Source organism: Macrotis lagotis, chromosome 1, assembly GCF_037893015.1.
Source record: "Macrotis lagotis isolate mMagLag1 chromosome 1, bilby.v1.9.chrom.fasta, whole genome shotgun sequence".
In the NCBI taxonomy this organism is placed as follows: Eukaryota; Metazoa; Chordata; class Mammalia; order Peramelemorphia; family Peramelidae; genus Macrotis; species Macrotis lagotis.
The window spans coordinates 910,498,638-910,518,094 of record NC_133658.1 but is presented as its reverse complement, the minus strand read 5'-3'; the positions used below and the strand labels follow the sequence as shown (position 1 = coordinate 910,518,094).

The 19,457-nt window shown below is 34.6% G+C and overlaps 1 protein-coding gene across 1 annotated transcript; it reads left to right on the top strand.

The window, feature by feature from the left end:
* The first annotated feature begins 17,668 nt into the window (after positions 1 to 17,668).
* On the top strand, positions 17,669 to 18,601 carry LOC141492356 (olfactory receptor 13H1-like). Its single transcript, XM_074192795.1, has one exon. It carries the CDS (start codon positions 17,669 to 17,671, stop codon positions 18,599 to 18,601), a length of 933 nt encoding a protein of 310 aa, XP_074048896.1.
* Positions 18,602 to 19,457: the final 856 nt, after the last annotated feature.

Sequence of the window (19,457 nt, the reverse complement as noted above, 5' to 3'; positions counted from 1 at the left end):
CATGCCCTTCCTTAAGACTTCTGTTCTCTAGGCTATATCTTTCTGATTCACCCTCATATGACATGATCTGACAGTCTGTCATCACTTGTGATCCATCTTTTCTGAATCCTCTACATTCCATTATGATAGTAGCAGATAATGTTTATCCTAAAACAAACAAACAAACAAAAATATCGGTTCCAAGAACAGAGCACAATGCTTCAGATGTTATCTAAATAGGGTAGAAGTAGGTTAGGCTGCCATTTTCTTGGTCCTGAGGGCTGTTACTGTCTTGGTGTAGCTTAAGAGCATACTAGTTTTCTTGACTGTTTTATCAAAGAGTTGACCTCTAATGAAAAGGGAAAGTAAAGCCCTACTAGGCAGGAGAGTGGAAAAGGCAGAGGGAGACTTCTAGCCATAGCAACCCAAGTCTGAGCAGGTAGATAGCAAGTCAACAGGAAGAGTTCCATCCCAGACAAAGTTTGAACCCTGGCAACAGATAGGACTGGATTGGGAACAAACCACTTCATAGGTAGAACCTGGAAATTAAGGAGGAAACAAAACCCTGCATAGGCAACATTTTGGCAAGCAATAAACCAGGGATCAGACCCTAGCACCAGCACAAATACTACTTATACCTCAGGAGGAATGTTCAACAAGCAAAATGAACAAAAAAAGAAAAAAAGAATGCTAAGCATATAAAGTTACTATTCCTATAGAGATGAATCTCAGAAGACAAAAAGCAGGGACAAATTACCCATGTGTTATGTCTTGAAAGATATAGCATGAAGTTATAAAGTTATAAAGTTCATGAATTGAACTCAAATCTAAAACCTTATAGAAGAGTTTTAAAAAGATTTTAAAAACCAAAGCAGAAAGGAAAAAGACAAATGGAAAATATAATAAGAATCATGTAAAAAAATATGAAAAATTGATGAAAGAAATCAACTCCTTTAAAAGTAAGCATAACTAACTGCAAAAAAGAATGCAGCTCACCAAAACCTAAAAGAAACATAACAGCTAAAAGTAAAATCGACTAACTGGAAAGGGAATGCAACAGCAAAAAATAAAATTAACCCAATGGAAAAGGAAAACACTCACTGAAAAGTAAAATTAATTTACTGGAAAAGGAAAAACAAAATCTAACTGAAGAAAATAAAAACCGAAAAATTAGAATTGGAGAAAAACAAACTAAATACATCCATGAGATACAAAGATTCCATCAAACAAAATTAAATGGCTGAAAAAAATGAAGAAAACATAAACTACCTTTTAGGAAAAGAAAATGATCTGAAATAATTTACAACAAGAGATAATTTGCAACTATTGGTCTTCCAAAAGGCATAGATCAAAAGAAAAGTATCTGGGAAAATGTATTTTGGACATTATCATGGAAAACTGTCCTAATTTACTAAAACAAGAAAAAAATAGTGCTTGAAAGAATACACAGAACACATTCAGAAAGTGACCCCAGGATAAAACTCCTTAGACCATCATTGTCAAATTCCAGAATTCTCAAATAAAGGAGAAAATATTGCAAGCAGTCAAAAAGAAGGAATTTAAACACAAAAAGAAACATGATCAGAATTCAACTTCAACATTAAAAGATGGGAGGGCCTGGAATATGATACTTCCAAGGGCAAAGGACCTTGGATTACAACCAAGACTTTACTGACCTGAAAATTTCAGTATATTCTGTCAAAGGAAAAGATAGGATTTTTAATGAAATAGAGGCCTTCTAAAATTTTCTGACAAAAAGACTAGAACTGAACAGAAAATTCAATCTTCAAATACAAGATTTAAGAGATGTATGAAAAAGGGAAATTGAAAGCAGGAAAAAAAACAAATGCTAGTCAAGAACATTAGATTGTATATATCCTTACCATGGAAGATAACACTTGTAACTCTTCAGTATTGTATTTCTCCTAGGGGAATTAAAGGGTTGCGTATAGTTGAAGGGATTATATTTAGAGGAAATGGGTATGTTTGGTTCTTGTCCTTCAGTATTGAAGAAGACCAAAATGATATTACTATGTTTGAGACCAATTACAGTGGGTCTGACTATGGCTGATCAGACTAATACAAATTAAGAATGCTCTACTAACAGGTAGGGCACAAATAGTTCTGGTGAACACCTGGGAGGTTTAATCTAAACATATATAACACAATTCCTTGGAGCTACTTTAATCCTGCCCTGCTGATAGAACAGGGTATTCTGATGAGGATACTCTGTGCTAGGTGGTCCTATACCAGTGTCTCCCAAACCTCTTCCAAATCAACTAAAGTTCTCAAGAGAAACCTTCAGAGTCTCCCAGTTCTTAGAGTACTTAGAGGCACTAAATATAATTAAATCAGAAGTGGCCTTACTTTACTATTACTAGATACCTTGGTTAAGCAGGGTGGTAGTACAATAGGGGTAGAAGGTGGAAGCATTCTTAGAAGGGCTGGACATAAGGACATTAGGAAGTGATCTTGCCTTAATTCATACTTTAGTTAACAAGGGTTTTGGTTGGGGTGCTAAAGAGACAGTGGAAGAGAGTATACCTGATACTTTTGTTGGAGAGAGTTGTGAGGCCATGGTTAGAGAAACATCATCAAGGTATTTTGTTTTACTTGACACTTTGACTACAACTGAAGGGAATGGACTTGGGGTAGGGAGAGATAAATGGTTCATGAAATGATTTAGTTTTGCATGATTCTTTGGCTCATGAGGATTGTGTATCCAAAGAGGGTACTTGAAAGGGGGTAAGATAAAAAGTAATTATAAATTGATGTGATTCATGATGATTAACAAGTGTATTTCTAATGAGAAAAAAGAGGGGAGGATGCTAAGTGACTATGAAGCAAAACTGATTAGGAATCAATCAATTCCCAGTTGAGTTTTAAAATCTATCCTATCCTATAGAGAAGTGGGGAAGGGGAAGAGAGGAAGGGGAAAAGGAACTCATAAAAGGGAAGTCAAAGATAAAAGTGAAAATAAAGATAGTCATAATTTAAAAGAAAAGTTAAAGAGGAAAGGGAGAAAAACATTATTGAGGAGGAGCAAGAGGAAAAGAGGAAAATATAAACAGAAAAAACAGCATGGAGGAAATATAGAATTAATAATCTTAATTGTTAATGTTATTGGGATGAACTCTCCCTTAAAATGGAAGCAGGTAGCAGAATGAATTAAAACCTAGAATCCTAAAAAATGGTGTTTACGAAAAACACTTGAAACAGAGAGATACACACAGAGTAAAATAAAAGACTGGAGCAAGATATATTATGCCTCAGCAGAAGCAAAAAAAAAATCAGGGGTAGCAATACTGATCTCAGATGAAACAAAAGCAAAAATGGATCTCATTAAAAGAGATAACGAAGGAAACTACATCTTAAAAGCCACCATAGGCAATGAAGTTATATCACTATGAAACATATATGCACCAGGTGTCATGGTATCCAAATTTTTAAAGGAGGGGAATGAATTACAAGGAGACATAGATAACAAAACTTTAATAATGAGGGACCTCAACCTTCCTCTCTCAGAATTAGATAAATCTAACCACAAAATAAATCAGAAGGAAGTTAAGAAAGTGAATGAAATCTTAGAAAACTTTGATATGAAAGCCCTCTGAAGAAAACTGAATGGGGATAGAAAAGAATGTACCATTTTCTCTGCAATGCATACCATCTATAGCAAAACTGACCATGTATTGGGGCATAAAAAAACTTCAAATCAAGTAAGGCAGAAATTATAAATATATGATTTTCAGATTATAATGCAAAAAATTAACATGAAATAAAGGACCAAGGCAAGATAAATGAAAAATTAATTGGAAATTAAATAACAATTTTAGAGAGTGAGTGGATCAAATAACAAATCATAGAAATAACTTACCATTTCATCCAAGAAAAGAACAATGAGGTAGCATACAAAAATTTATGAAATGCAACCAAAATAGTTTTTAGGGGAAATTTTATATCTTTAAATACTTATATGAATAAAAATGAGGATGAGAATATCAATGGACTGGGTATGGAACTAAAAAAGCTAGAAAAAAGAACAAAAAGTCCCTAATTAAATATGGAATTAATCAAAAGAGAGATTAATAAAATTGAAGGCAAGAAAACAATTGATCTAATAAATAAAACTAAGAGTTGGTTTTATGAAAAAAAAACAGTAAATTAAACCTTTGGTTACTCTGATTAAAAAAAAAATAAAGAATAAGACCAAATTACCAGTATCAAAATGAAAAGGTTGAAATCACCACCAATAATGAGTAAATCAAAGAAATAATTTGGAACTATTTTGTCTAAGTGCATGGCAATACATTTGGCAATCTGAGCGAAATGAATGAATACAAAAATACAAATTACCCAGATTAATAGAAGAGGAAATAAAATAATTAAATAATCTATTTCAGAAAAAAAATTTGAAGAAGTCATCAATAAACTCCATAAAAAAAGTCTCTAAGTCCAGATGGATTTACAAATGAATTCTATCAAACATTTAAGGAACAATTAATTCCAATTGTACTTAAATTATTTTAAAAAATAGGAGGAATTCTGACAAATTCCGTTATGACACCAATATGATATTGACAACTAAACTAGGAAGAGTTAAAACAAAGAAAATTGGGGTGGCTAGGTGGTGCAGTGGATAAAGCACCAGCCCTGAAGTCAGGAGTACCTGGGTTCAAATCCAGTCTCAGACACTTTATAATTACCTAGCTGTGTGGCCTTGGGAAAGCCACTTAACCCCATTTGCCTTGCAAAAAAAAAAAAAAAAAAAAACAAAGAAAATTATAAACAATCTCCCTAATGAACATCTATGCAAAAATCTTAGCAAAGAAATTATAAAAAGTTATTACTAGAATAATACACCACAAGCAGATAGGATTTATACTAGATAAACAGGAATGGTTCAATATTAGGAAAATATTCAACATAACTGATCATATCAATAACAAAACCAACAGAAATTATCTCAATAGATGCTGGAAAACCTTTGGCAAAATGTAACATCCATTCCAATTAAAAACACCAGAGAGTATAAGAATAAATGGAGTTTTCCTTAAAATAATAAGCAGTATCTATCTAAAACCATCAACAAATATTGTAAATATTGAGGATAAACTAGGAGCATTTCCAATAAAAACAAAGGTGAAACAAGGATGCCGAATATCATCATTACTATTCAATATAGTATTAAAAATGTTACCTTTAGCAATAAGAGAAGAAAAAGAAATTGAAGGAATTAGAATTTAAAATAAATAAAACTTTCACTCTTTGAAGATATGATGGTATACTTAGAGAACCCTAAAAAATCATCTAAAAATTACTTGGAAACAATACCTTCAGTAAAGTAACAGGAAATAAAATAAACCCATATAAACCATCAGCATTTCTATATATAAACAGCAAAACTCAAGGGCAGTAAATAGAAAGAAAAATTCCATTTAAAGTAACTGCAGACAACATAAAATACTTGGGAATCTACCTTCCAAGAAAAATCCAGAAACTTTAGGAACACAATTACAAAGCATTTTCCAAATAAAGTCAGATATAAACGATTCAAAAAAAGTCAATTGTGCATGGTTAGACTGAGGTAATATAATAAAAATAACAATTCGATCCAAATTAAGTTATTTATTAAGTGCATAACCGATTTAAATACTAAATAACTATTTTATGAAGCTAGGGGAAAATAGTAATAAAATTCATCTGTAGCATCAAAAAGTCAAGAATATCAAGAAAATTGATGAAAAAATTTAAAGGAAGGTGGACTTGCTCTACCAGATCTAAAACTATACTCTAAAGCAGCAGCCATCAACGCTGTCTGGAAGAGGTTAAGAAATAGAGTATTGGATTAGTGGATTAGGATAGGTACAAAAGAAATAGTAGTAAATGATATAGTATAGTAATCGACTATAGTAATTATTATTTATAATTAATATTAGTAATATTCTGTAATCTACTCTTTAACAAACCCAAAGACATTAGCTTATGAAATAAGAATTCTCTATTAGCAAAACCTTCTGAGAAAACTGGAAAATAATATGGCAAAAACTAGGCATGGACTCACATCTCACACCCTATTTAAGTTCAAAATGGGTATAGGATTTACATATTAAGGATGTTGGCTTGGACAAATTAACAGGTCTGTTGGATCTATGGAAAGGGGAGAAATTTATAACCAAAGAAGAAAGACAGTACATTCTAAAATGCAAAATTCATGATTTTGGCTATATTAATTTAAAAAGTTTTTGCACTAATAAAATCAATGCTGCCAAGATTAGAAGGGAAGCAGAAATCTAGGAAATAATTATCACAGCTAGGGGTACTGATAAAGGTCTCATTAGTAAAAATAAATAGAAAACTGAAACAAATTTATAAGATTGCAAGTCATTTCCCAATTGACAAATGGTCAAAGGATATGAACAGAAAGTTTTCAAATTAAGAAATTAAAGTTACATATAATCATATGAAAAAATGCTCGAAATCATTATTGATTAGAGAAATGCAAATTAAAACAATTATGAGGTACCACTTCATCTCTAATAGATTGACTAAGGTGAAAAAAAAGGAAAACAATCAGTGTTAGAGAAGTTATGGAAGGATTGGGGCATTGATGTACTATTGGTGGAGTTGTTAACTAATTCAACCAGTCAGGAGAGCAATTTAGAACTATGCCCAAAAGACAATAAAACTGATATGCCCTTTGACCCAGCAATACTAATACTAGATCTATATCCAGAAGAAATCATAAAAAATGGGAAAAGTTCCACATATTCCAAAATACTTGTGGCAGCTCCTTTTGTAGTGGAAAAGAATTGGAAATTGAAGGAATGTCCATTAACTGGAGAATGGCTGAGCAAGTTATGAAATATGAATGTTATGGAGTACTATTGTTCTATAAGAAACCATGGATGATTGGAATCTAGAGAAGCTTAGAAAGAATTTTATGAACTGATGCTGAACAAATAGAGCAGAACCAAGAGAACATTGTACATGCTAATAACAAAATTGTGAGATGATCTACTGTGATTGATGCAATTCCTTTCAGCAGCTCAGAGAGTTAGGACAACCCTGGGAGAACTGTCATCAACATCCAGATGAAAAAACAGAAACAAAAGTCACCAAATCTGAATGAACACTATGTTTATTTTTTTAATTTCTTCACATTTCATATTTTTTTCCTTTTCCCTTAGTACTAATTCCTCATACATTGTCAAACAATAGATTAATATAGCAATTTGCTACTATTTCTTTGAGACATATCCCAATCCACTGGTTCAATAATTCTTAACCTACCAGGTAGGGATAATGACTGTCACTTTATAGTTAGTTTATGGTCTGATAGAGCTAGGCCAGCTTTACATGGAAACATGTAAAACACAAATATACAAGTACAATGCTCACTAGATTGTTTACCACTGGGGGGGGTAAGGGTGGAAGAAAATTGTGTAACATAAGGATACAGGTGAAATGTTGAAAAACTTTCATATAACATAATTGGAAAAATAAAATATGAATTATAAAAAGATATATGGATAATAATTGGAACATAATTTCACAGAGATGTTGAAGGGATGGAGGAAAGTTCTTACAGAAGGTAACATATGAGCTGAGTTGTGAGAGGAAACAGGGAATCCAAGAGGAGGAGAAATTGAGAACAAGGAGAACATTCCAGGCATGGAGGACAGTCTATGAAAATTCAGAGAGTTGCTATTTTGGAAAATCTTCTGGAACTGTACCTCAAAAGCTGTTTCTGCATAGACCTTTTGACCAAATGTCACTTCTACTAGGTTTATACTCCAAAGTGATCAAAGAAAGAGAAAAAATATCCATAAGTTTAAAAAATTAGAATAACTCTTTTTGTAATGACAAGGACTTGGAAACTTAGGAGATACTCGTCAACTGAGATGAACAAGTTATGGCGCAAGGAATATGATGGAATGGTATTGTGAACTAAGAAATTATGAAGTTGATGATCTCAGGAAAACAACTGGAAAGATTTATATTAATTGATTCAAAGTGAAATAAGTAAAACCAAGAGAACAATTTAAACACTAATATCAATCATGTAACTATAATCAACTTTTTAAAAGACTTAGTATCCCTAGTTAATACAATTCCAAAATACTCATAATGAAAAAAGGCTATCAACCTCCAGTTAGAGATCTTGTGGACTCATATTGCAAAATAAAGAATATTCTCTCTCTCTCTCTCTCTCTCTCTCTCTCTCTCCTAATGAAGAAATTTGTTTTGCTTGACAATAAATATTTAAAATAGTTTTTGTGTTCTCAATGGGGCGGGGGTGAAAAGAGATAAATTCAAAACTGAAAATACCATAAAAGTTAATTTTTTTTAAAAAAAGGAAATTCACTGAGTTAGGAGATGAAGTACCTTTTTTGAGGGAAAGCAAGGAATTCCATGCTGCTAGATCATACAGTATGTGGACAGGAGGAAAATGAAGAAGACTGGAAAAGTAGAAAGGTTGTAAAGCGATTGTCATCTTAGAAGCAATAGGGAGTAAGCTGACTTTTATCTCAGAAGTAATAGGGAGACAATAGGTTTATTAAATGGCAACATGGTGACATAGATTTACAACCAATGAAAAAAATCTCCCTACTACAAATCCATACTGCCAAATATCTGTGAGGATTTAATAAATAAAATTATTTGTTCCAGACCACTATCACAAACAAAACTCTTCCCTATAATCTACTCAAACATAATGAAATTCATATTTCTAAAAAAGTTATTAACATATATTTACTATACCAAATAATCACAATCTCCAGGCTCTCTAGAATAAAAGCTTTAAAATGTAGAGCCTAAGCAGAGGAAATCAAAATTATAATGAAACAGGATAAGGTACTTAGCATCCCTGGCATCCTATCAGCTATAGAAATTACCCAATAGATGGTTTCAGTCAATCTTCCAAAGAAGAGCAAGCTAAATATCAATGCTTTTGTTAAATGATACAAAAGCGGTCATTTGCCAATTTGTGTACTGATCTATAGTACATTAAAAATAAGTCTAATAGCAAAATAATTACCTCCTAGGACTATTTGAGCTCCCATTGGATGAGATGAGAATGAGTATAGCAATAGCAATAAAATAGATAACAGAAATAATAGCATTTGAATAAATTTGAAAGTTTATTAAGCACTTTACATGTTTTATCTTATTGGTTCCTCATACTCATGTTGTGAGGGAAGTTATAAAATAATTACTTTTACTTTAAATATTGTTAGAAAATAGTGTTAGCTTGGATGGACAACAAAAGTAGACAAATAAAAGTTCACAAGACTGGTGCAAACAATTTACTAGGTGATTTCTAAGGAAGGGGAGAGAGTTTCTTCCATAAATGAAGATAAGGAAAAGGTTTAGGGTGAAGGGATGCTTGTTTTGGACTTTAAACAATGCATTGGAATTTAGGTGACAGTAATACAAAGTACTGAAAAGTCCAGAGAATTGTAAAGATTTCTATGTATTCTAAATGCATTCCCTTATCTAATTCTCAACAACTTTACAAAGTATATCCTGTGGGGATGAGGTTAATGAAAGTATTTAGAGAAAGACAATCAGGATTTTGAAAGGTCTTGAGTTCATGTCCTTTATGGATCCACTGAAGTTCAGAAATGCTTAGTCTGGGAAAAGGAAGACTCAGATGGGGCGTGTTGGTGAGAAGAACTATCTATTTGGAGGTGGGGTTAGACCTGCTCACTTCATCTGCAGAGAGGAGAATCAGAAACAATAAGTCAAACATTCAAAGATGCAAATTTAGGCTCAATATTTATAAGGAGAATTTTCCCTAAGCCAAATATGTTGCCTTGAGAAATGCTCTTCAAACAAAGGTTACATGATCATATTAAAAACAATATCTGTTTTTTTTTCCTGACTCCTGATGAGAGAGTTAAGAAGCCCTCAGATGAGTAGTACCAAATTTTGCTATAAACAATTCTAAGACTGTGCCTCAAATCGATTTCTGGATCAATGACACATCAAAAGCTCAGGTCAAACAATTTTCCAGCCCAAAACAACTAAGAAGGTTGAAAGGAAATGTCTGTCTCATGGAGGATGGAAAGATGGGAGAAGAATGGATCCATTGCATACTTCTGTGCCACAGTGACAGCAGTGGGGTCTTAGAGGTAGCTGCATTGATAGTAACAGCAGCAGCTTCCAGAGCTTCCAGTCCTCATATGGTTTGGGAGGGGGGGAGGGGGGAGCAGTGGAGAGCTGGTTGAAAAAAGACTGCAGGAGTCCCTTTGTTGGTTCTGTGTTAAATAGAGTGTTTAACTGTCCATACATGATTCTAAGTGGCAATGATAGCACCTGCTGTCACAGTGGAACAGGAATTCTGGACCATTCCAATTTAAAGAAGACTGCTTGTGGTCATTCACAGTAGAGTAGAAACCTTGATCTCAATTTTCCAACAGAAATGAGTGCTAGCAATTTTGACTGCAAGAGAGCTTGGGATTTGGTCACAGTCCCAAGGCCAGAAGGACTGCTAGTACTTGCAGTTACAGAAGAACAAAGCCCCCAATTTCTCATCTTATATACTTTGGTAAAGTCAAAAGGGGTACACAGTTTAGACGTAAAATGATATCTATCCACCAAACAAGACAATTCAATACCAAGAAATCTATATATTACAAATCAGATAACTTCTTTTGAAGGAACATTAGATTAAATATTTAAGGATAGATAAGTAATTTTTATTGAGTATTCTCAGTTTAAACAGAATTTATTCTCTCTCTCAGGATAAACTGTACCAATTGTCAAATGACCCTATATAAAGTGGCATTTAGAAAATAGGCATATAGTAAGTGCTATACCAAATACAAAGGATATATAGATATATGATTCTGTACATTTCACCTGAATGTAAATATATAATGTAAGCATTCAAATGTTCTTCTTAAATTTCCTGTATTTTAAATATGCTTATCATTCCATTAAAATTTTAAAATAATTCATTAGTTTAATAAAAATGGAAGTTTCAGTGGGAAAAAATGAATGATATCATTAGCAAATTAGAGTAGCATGTCAATTGGTACAGTTTATCCTGTCAGAGAGAAAAAATCTGTTTATACTGAGAATTCTCCCCAAAAATTACTTATCCATATGTTTGTGACCAAATCAGAGGTAGAAAGCATTCTGATGTAATTTGGATCCCTTTAATTATCTGAAACTAAAAACTTTTTTCACAACCAAAACCAATTTGGTCAAGATTAGAAGCAAAACAGATAACTGATGGAAAATAATTACAGTAAGTTTCTCTGATAAATGCCTCATTTCTCAAATATATAGCAAACAGTCATTCCCCAATCAATAAATTATCACAGGATATGAACAGGCAATTTTCAGAAGAAGAGATCAAAGTTATCTATAGTCAAGTGAAAAAAAATTTAAATTACTATTGACTAGAGAAATGCAAATTAAAACAGTTCTGGGGTACTACCTCATACCTATCAGATTGGATAAAATGACAAAAAAAAGCCCAAAATGATCAATGGTGGTGGGGTTGTGAGGAAACTTGGACAATATTGCACTCTTGGTAGAGTTGTGAACTTATCCTACTATTCTGGAGAATCATTTGAAACTATGCCCAATGGGCTATAAAACTATGTATACCCATTGACCCAACAATACTACTATTAAGTTTGTATACAAAAGAGAGCAAAAAAAGGGAAAGGAACCGTATGTGCAAAAGTATTTATAGCAACTTTTTTAATAATTGAAGAGAGGATCAGTGATTGAGGAATGGTCGATCAAATTATGGTATAAAATTAGAGGGAATACTATTGTCCTATAATAAATTATATTGATTGACTGATTTTAGAAAAACCTGGGAAGATTCATATGGACTGAAGAACATTGTTATGGTAACAGCAATATTGTATAAAGATCAACTATAAATCACTTAACTATTCTCAGCAATACAATAATACAATTCTAAAGGACCCATGAGAAGAAATGGTGTTCACCTCCAGAGAACAAACTGGTGGAGTTTGAGTCCAAAATAATCAAAGCAAAGAAACAGCAGTACCATAAAAAGAAAATACTGGACTAGGAAATCAATACTAATGCCCTGGTATAAGCATATAAGTGATGCAATGGACAGAGCACTAGATATGAAGTCAGAAAGACTTGACTTCAAATATGACCTCAGACATTTACTAGTTGCCTTTTTCTGGGCAAATCATTTAATTTATGTTTGCCTTGGTTTGCTGAGTATCTGAATTCCTTGTTTTTTCTATGAGACTGTCAGATAACTACATCTTCCAAAACTTCTCCATTAATGACTGAAGAAGTCAGAAAGTTTACTCTGAATTCCCAAGCTAATCTCAGTACTTCAGATTTTAATGAGCACTTTGCCCCATAGAGGGCCCTTCCTAAAGCCCCTGGAGTCAGTGAGGAGGAGAGATGAAGGCTAATTTTCCCTCCTTCCCCAATTATTTTCCTCCTTTGGCAGTGGCTCTATCTATCCAGGTGCTAACCTTCCATTACTAGAAGATTTCCCTGAGATTGTATGTGTATGTGGAGTGCGTGTGAGGGTAGGGTGTTTGAAAAAAGAGATTTTCGATAGAAAAAGAGAAAAACTTGGTCTTGGAGAGCTTTCTGGATATCCAATTTTACAAACTGTTTTACTTTTTGCAGACTGAGAATCATTTGTTCCTGGAATCTTCTCATAGCTATTCACTTTCCAGGTGCAAGGGAATTGTTTGGATCGCTTTGGATATGACTTCCATCCTAGGTATGTGTTTTTGAGGGTCTGAATGGGTAGTGGAGCTATGGATGTTGAACTAGAGATAGCTTCTGCTCTCCTATTTCCTTTCAAATGTTCAACTGGTAATTCTTTCAAAGAGGAAAGGAGAGAAAACTTTGAGAGATGGATCATAGAGGGCAGTGGATGTGAAAAAAGTTATGAACCAAAGAGAAAGTTAAATTTTCTTGAGAGATCCTTCTTCATAAAAGAATGAAATCTCAAAACTGGAGGAGAACATAGATCTATAAAACAAAAAAAAATTGAGAGATATTTTATAACATACAGTGTCAGGAGTTGGGAGTTTTGTTAATGTAGAATGTCAGAAAGGCTTTGATGAGTCTTTCAGATCAATCTCATACTTTCATAGATATGATATGGTGATAAAAGGAAGTATAGTGATATTCTTGATGTCTTATTATCCAGCCTGGGACTCATGAGTAGAATTGTCATTATAGACAAAAATCTCCTGATAATGATTCCAGTGAATCTTTCCTTATACTATGCTGCCTCTTGGTGGAGAGAGAGGGTAGCTGTAGCACACCCAGGAAATTATGGTTAAGATCAGGAGATTAAACCTCTAATTGAAATAATTGGAGATATTGTGCCGAAAAAAAGCAAACTGATAGGAGGAATATGATCACTGTCTTCAGATATCTAAAAGTCTTTCACATGGAAAAATAAATAGATTACTATGTGAATCCAAGAGGATAATAGGGATATGATATTAGTGGAAAGGATACTTACTGTGCTTGTATTTTCAAAATTTGGAGTGAGTTCTGGCCATGATACTTTCATTTTTGTCACTTCAGGAAAATCACCTGCCCTCTTTGAGTCTCATTTTCTCCATTTGTAAATTGAAATGGTTATAAAAAATGCTCTGAAGGGTCTCTTCCAGCTCTGAAATATTATGATCTTTGATTTTACAAGTGATAGGGAAGCAGACACTGACTCAAGATAAAACTAATCTATTAAAGTATTAAGATGGAGAATAAAGCTCCTTTTCAAAGCAGTGAACTCCTTATCACAGGAAATGTTCAAGAAGGTCCTGAATTCATATCTTTTCATTTTACTAAGTATTTATTAAGTGCCTACTATGTGCAAACCATGTGTTAGACATGAGTGATCCAGTTTCAAAACTAAAACAGTCCCTTGCCTCAAGGGACTTAACACTCCTTTGGGGAAAATGCTGCATTTATACAAAACAAATAAATTCAGATATATATACAGACAGACATACGATGATTTTGAGAGAGAATTCTAGCAATTGGGGAGATGAGGGAAAGCTTTGTGCCTGGGAGGCAGCTAGGGATCTTGGAGATGTAAATGAGGAGAGAAAACATACCAGAAATAAAGGACAACCACTTTTGCAGACACACAAGTGCAAAATGAAATGTGATGACCTGGATAACATTATGCCAGGAATGCCATGGTCATACAACTTCCAATGGGTAGCAAGTTGGACTTCCATAATTGACCTCTAAAGTTTTTTCAATGTTGTGACCTATGTGTATATACATATATTATTTTGAATAGAACAGTATTGGAATATTTTTAAAGATAAAGATACCAAATTTATGATTCTACAAATTACTAAGAGGAAGGACCTCTTGGAAAGGGGAATTCAAGGTTAAGACCACGCAACCCTTCTCCATTTCTTCACTTGTATAACTACAACCCATCCTTAAAACTGCTTCCTCATTTTGCCTCTTCAGAGCTGGAAGAGACCCTTCAGAGCATTTTTTATAACCATTTCAATTACATCCCATTTGGAGGTGAATAAGCCATGGTATTGCCCAGGGGAAAAAATGTGAATACTCTTGTTTTTTTTCCAAAATAATCATTTCCCTTCCAGAAGTCCTTAAAGTCATCACACTTGTCCAGAAGTGATGATGCTTTGAACTATGAAGAAGGACTTCTCCTATGGCTTGACTAAAGGATTCAAAAGTGGAACAATGTTGAAGGTCTTTGGGGATGAAGATACAATCACTATGAACAACTGTTGGTCAATAAGAGATCTATGACCTCTGCATTTCTCTTCTATTCTTCAGCACATGGCTGTACAGTTACAAACTTCTTGCCTGGATGCTCATGGACCCATAATGTCCATGGTGGCACTTAGATAATGTCCATACTATAGAAGGGTGGTAAGGTTACGAATTATCCCCATTTTATGGATGAGGAAACAGAGGCTCAGAAAGGGGATTTGATTTGCACCATGTCATATAAATGAGCCTTGATACATAAGTTGTGCCTGGATCTATGTCCTATACTTTTTCCCACTAGCTATGAGATCAAATCCAATCCTACAGCTTTGAAGATGAGTAAATGATCATAAGACTACTAAGAAGTTGTACAGTCAAGAAAAATCAACATCATGACTCCAAATTCTGGGTTCTTTCCACCCTGTTCTGTCTCCATACTTGATTTGGAACCAAAGGACCTCTGTGTGGACTTGGTATATCAGAAACATCACCTGTTTTCATTTAGAGACATTTTTCCTATCCAGCATAGATAGATCTTTACTTGCCTAGGATTCTCTTCTTTAGTCTCTCATGGCTTATTGATAACAAGCCTTGAATCAGACTCCTCTTCTCCAGTTTGAAGATATCAATTGTGCTACTTTTCCTGGTAAGGATTTTCCATTTCTTTTATCAATATCATTCCTTTCTTTATCTTTACATGTGCAGTGACCAGTATTGGGCCTCTATAAAAACAAAATGTCTATAGAATATGGCATAGAATAATCCATAGGGTAGTTTAGAATATCACAGCTAGAACAAAAGTGGAAAGTATTTTAGATAACAGAAAAAAATGCTAAAGTTGGAAGGAGATTTGAGTCCCACAATGCAGAATGTTCAATCTAAAAGGGAATTTAGAACACAAATTAGACATGAATCATTGGAAATCAGAACATAAAAGGTTGGAGAGATAAAATATGTTAAAATCAAGCAGAACAACCCCTTCAGTTTAAAGATAAGGAAACTAAGAATTAGAGAGGCAGAATGACTTGTTGAAGGTTACAGTAGTAGTGCATCAAGCCTGAAGTCAGGAAAACCTAGGTTCAAATCCAACCTCAGACACTTATGTGATCTCAGCCAAGTCACCTAATCTCTTGTCTGCCTCAGTCTCCTCAACTGTAAAATGAGGATAATAATAGAACCTTCTCAGTTTGGTGGTGAAGATCAAATGAGATCATGTTTTTTTTTAAAAGGTCTGAACACAGTACCTCACATATAATAGACACTCTAAAAATACTTATTCCCTTCTCCATGGTTGATGTCAAACTGGAACTAGAATCAAAATCTTGGGACTCCTTCCTAGTATGCCATCAGCTACTCTTGGAAATGATTGTTATCTGGAATTTCATACACCTTTCTAAATAAATCTTCTTATAAACAATGAGCCCCAATAACAAGATCCATATAAAAGATATAAACCCCCTGCCATAGCCCTTTTAGGCAGATAAAGTTCAGACTGAGAGTTCACTTGACTTGATGTTCTGCATCTGGTAGGAAATGGAGCTGGAACTCTAATCCAAATATTGTTCCTAATTAGAGTGTTCTTTCTACTCCACTAATATGTTTGAAACTTGATACAATTGTCCCTAATCAGTAGAAGTCAATTTTTTTTTTTTTGGCAAGGCCATGGAGTTAAGTGGCTTGCCCAAGGCCACACAGCTAGGTAAATATTAAGTGTCTGAGGTTAAATTTGAACTCAGGTCCTCCTGACTCCAAGGAGTAGGCAGCTAAGTGACAGAGGGGATAGAGTGCCAGGCCTGGAGTCAGGGAGTCTCATCTTCCTGAATTCAAGTTTGGCCTCAGAACTTCACCAGCTGTGTGACCGTGGGCAAAGTCATTAAATCCTATTAACCTCAGTTTCCTCATCAACAAAATAATGTGGAGATGAAAATGGCACACCAGTCCAGTATCTTTGCCAAGAAAACCCCAAACAGGATCAAAAAGAATCAGACACAACTGAAACGACTGAGCAACAATAACCGTTTGGCAAAATGTCTTGACCAAGACAATGCAGTGAAAACAAATTGGAGTCTGAGACTCCTGACTTTTAGATCAGAACTCTTTCTAGTATTCCATATCATCTTTTTTTTTAGGTTTTTGCAAGGCAAATCGGGTTAAGTGGCTTGCCCAAGGCCACACAGCTAGGTCATTATTAAGTGTCTGAGACAGGATTTGAACCCAGGTACTCCTGACTCCAGGGCCAGTGTTCCATATTATCTCTTAACTTCTCTGTAACTGTTTATTATATGTTTCTTTTTTTAATTTAACCCCTAATTTCCATAAAAGTCACATGTGGATTACTTAGCAAATCATTAAGATTGATTCTAAATTCTTGAAGTCTCTATCAGTGAATTATAAATAGTAGTGAATCCTACCAAATGAGAAAGATTTAAAGTATGAGTTGGTTAGGTATATGACAGAAAGTCATAGCAAATTAATGAATGAGACATAGCTAAGTATATATATATATATATATATATATAGAGAGAGAGAGAGAGAGAGAGAACAAATGTGTATATGCATGTGTATAATATGATACATATCTACATAATAAAATTATATAACATAATATTATACAATATATTATATTATAACATAACACAATTACAATATGTTAAGATATAATATGATATACCTAAAAGATACTTAAGGGGGGAAACTAGCATTTGGGGGGAAAGAAGAAAGTCTTTAATTAGAAAATATCATTCCAAAAAAATCAGAAATTAGTAGCATTATTATCATTATTTCAGAATCTCATAAAATCTTTTTGGAGGTGTGTAGGACTCTATGAAATAGTAGATTTTTGTTCTTGGTCAAAATGGTCTGACATTCAAAATATCTTTCAAAGTGTTTACAATTTGAAACGACTTGTGACTTCTTTTCTGTTTTACTGCAGATAGAGGAGAAGGCCATGGAGGGAGGAAATGAAACAGATGTGACCTATTTTATTCTAATTGGACTTTCAGAGCATCCCAGAGCCCAAGTCATCTTCTTCTGCTTGCTCTTAATGTCCTATCTTATCATATTACTTGGGAACAGCCTCATTCTCTTCTTGATCCACTATGATTCCCGGCTCCATACGCCCATGTACTTCTTCCTCAGTAATCTGTCTTTCCTGGACATGTGCTACACTTCATCAAGTGTGCCTCAGGTCCTCATCAACTGTTTGGTCAGGATTCCCTCCATCTCTTTAGGGCAGTGTCTGGCACAGATGTGCGCTGGTCTTTACTTTGGGGTTGTGGAATGCCTCTTACTAGCTGTCATGGCCTATGACCGTTGTATTGCCATTGGTGACCCTTTGCGCTACTCAATTAGGATGAATCCCCAGCTCTGCATCAAGCTAGCAGTGGTTTCCTGGGTGACAGCCTTTCTTCTCACTGTGGTTCCAACCCTTACAATGCCACTGGAGTTCTGTGGCCATCACATGATCAATCATTTTTCTTGTGAACTCTTGGCCATCCTCAAGCGTGCTTGCAATGATTTGAAGTTTTATGAGTGGTTGATGATGGCCACCAGTTCCCTGACTCTCCTTGCACCCTTTGCCTTCATCCTTGCCTCCTATGGGCGCATTCTTGGGGCTGTGCTAAAGATGCACTCAGCAGAGGGTCAAAAGAAGGCTTTCTCTACTTGCAGCTCCCATATAACTGTGGTAGTTATCTTCTATGGAACTGCCATATCAGTGTACATGATTCCCCAGGACAAAACCAACCAGGATCAGGACAAGATCATCTCTATCCTATATGGTATCCTTCCACCCATGCTCAACCCTCTCATCTACAGCCTTCGGAATAAGGATGTGAAGATGGCATTAAGGAAACTGGTGGGGGAGAAAAATGTCACCTAAGAAGAAATACATGGTTATTTTTTTATTTATTTAAGGCAATGGGATTAAGTGACTTGCCCAAGGTCACACAGCTAGGTAATTATTAAGTATCTGAGGCCGGATTTGAACTCAGGTACTCCTGACTCCAGGGCCAGTGCTCTATCCACTGTGCGACCTAGCTGCCCCTACTTGGTTACTTTTTCACAAAACTGAGGGAAATGAAAGAAGTTTTGGTTTTACTAAACAAAAAAAAAGGAATTTTCTTTTCCAGAAATTCCTGTAATCACTAGGGAATTAAATGATGAGGCAGTATCATAGGTCATTGCTTTCTCAGAAGTAGATTTTCAGCTAACTCAGAAAGTCTGAACACTCCCTTTTCATATCACACAAGTCCATCTTGAGTAATAATCTCAAGAATCTCCATTAATTCAACAATGGCCCTCCTCTATACAGAAGCTCACTTTGAGGTAGTCTGAATAGTTTGGAATCAGAACACACTTCTGAACCTCTTCCATTGATTACTAGTATGAATTTGGGCAAATCACTTAAACTATGAATCTCACTTTTTTTATTGTTCAATAAGTTTTTAGTTATGTCCAATTCTTCATTTACCTATTTTTAAATTTTTTGGCAGAGATACTGGAATAGTTTGCCATTTTCTTCTTCAGTTCATTTACAGATGAAGAAATTGAGGCAAACAGGGTTAAGTGAATTGTCAGCGATTACATGACTTATAAACGTCTGAGGCCAGGTTTTAACTCACACATTTGTCCTTCCGACTCAGAGCCCAGCATGTTATCCATTTTACCACCTAGCTACCCTGTGCCACCTTACTGCCATGTAAAATGAAGAGATATTACACTATGACTAAGAACTG

Bases quoted from the DNA above. Each gene is read 5' to 3' on its own strand.
- LOC141492356 (XM_074192795.1), top strand. From the start codon at position 17,669: ATGGAGGGAGGAAATGAAACAGATGTGACCTATTTTATTCTAATTGGA.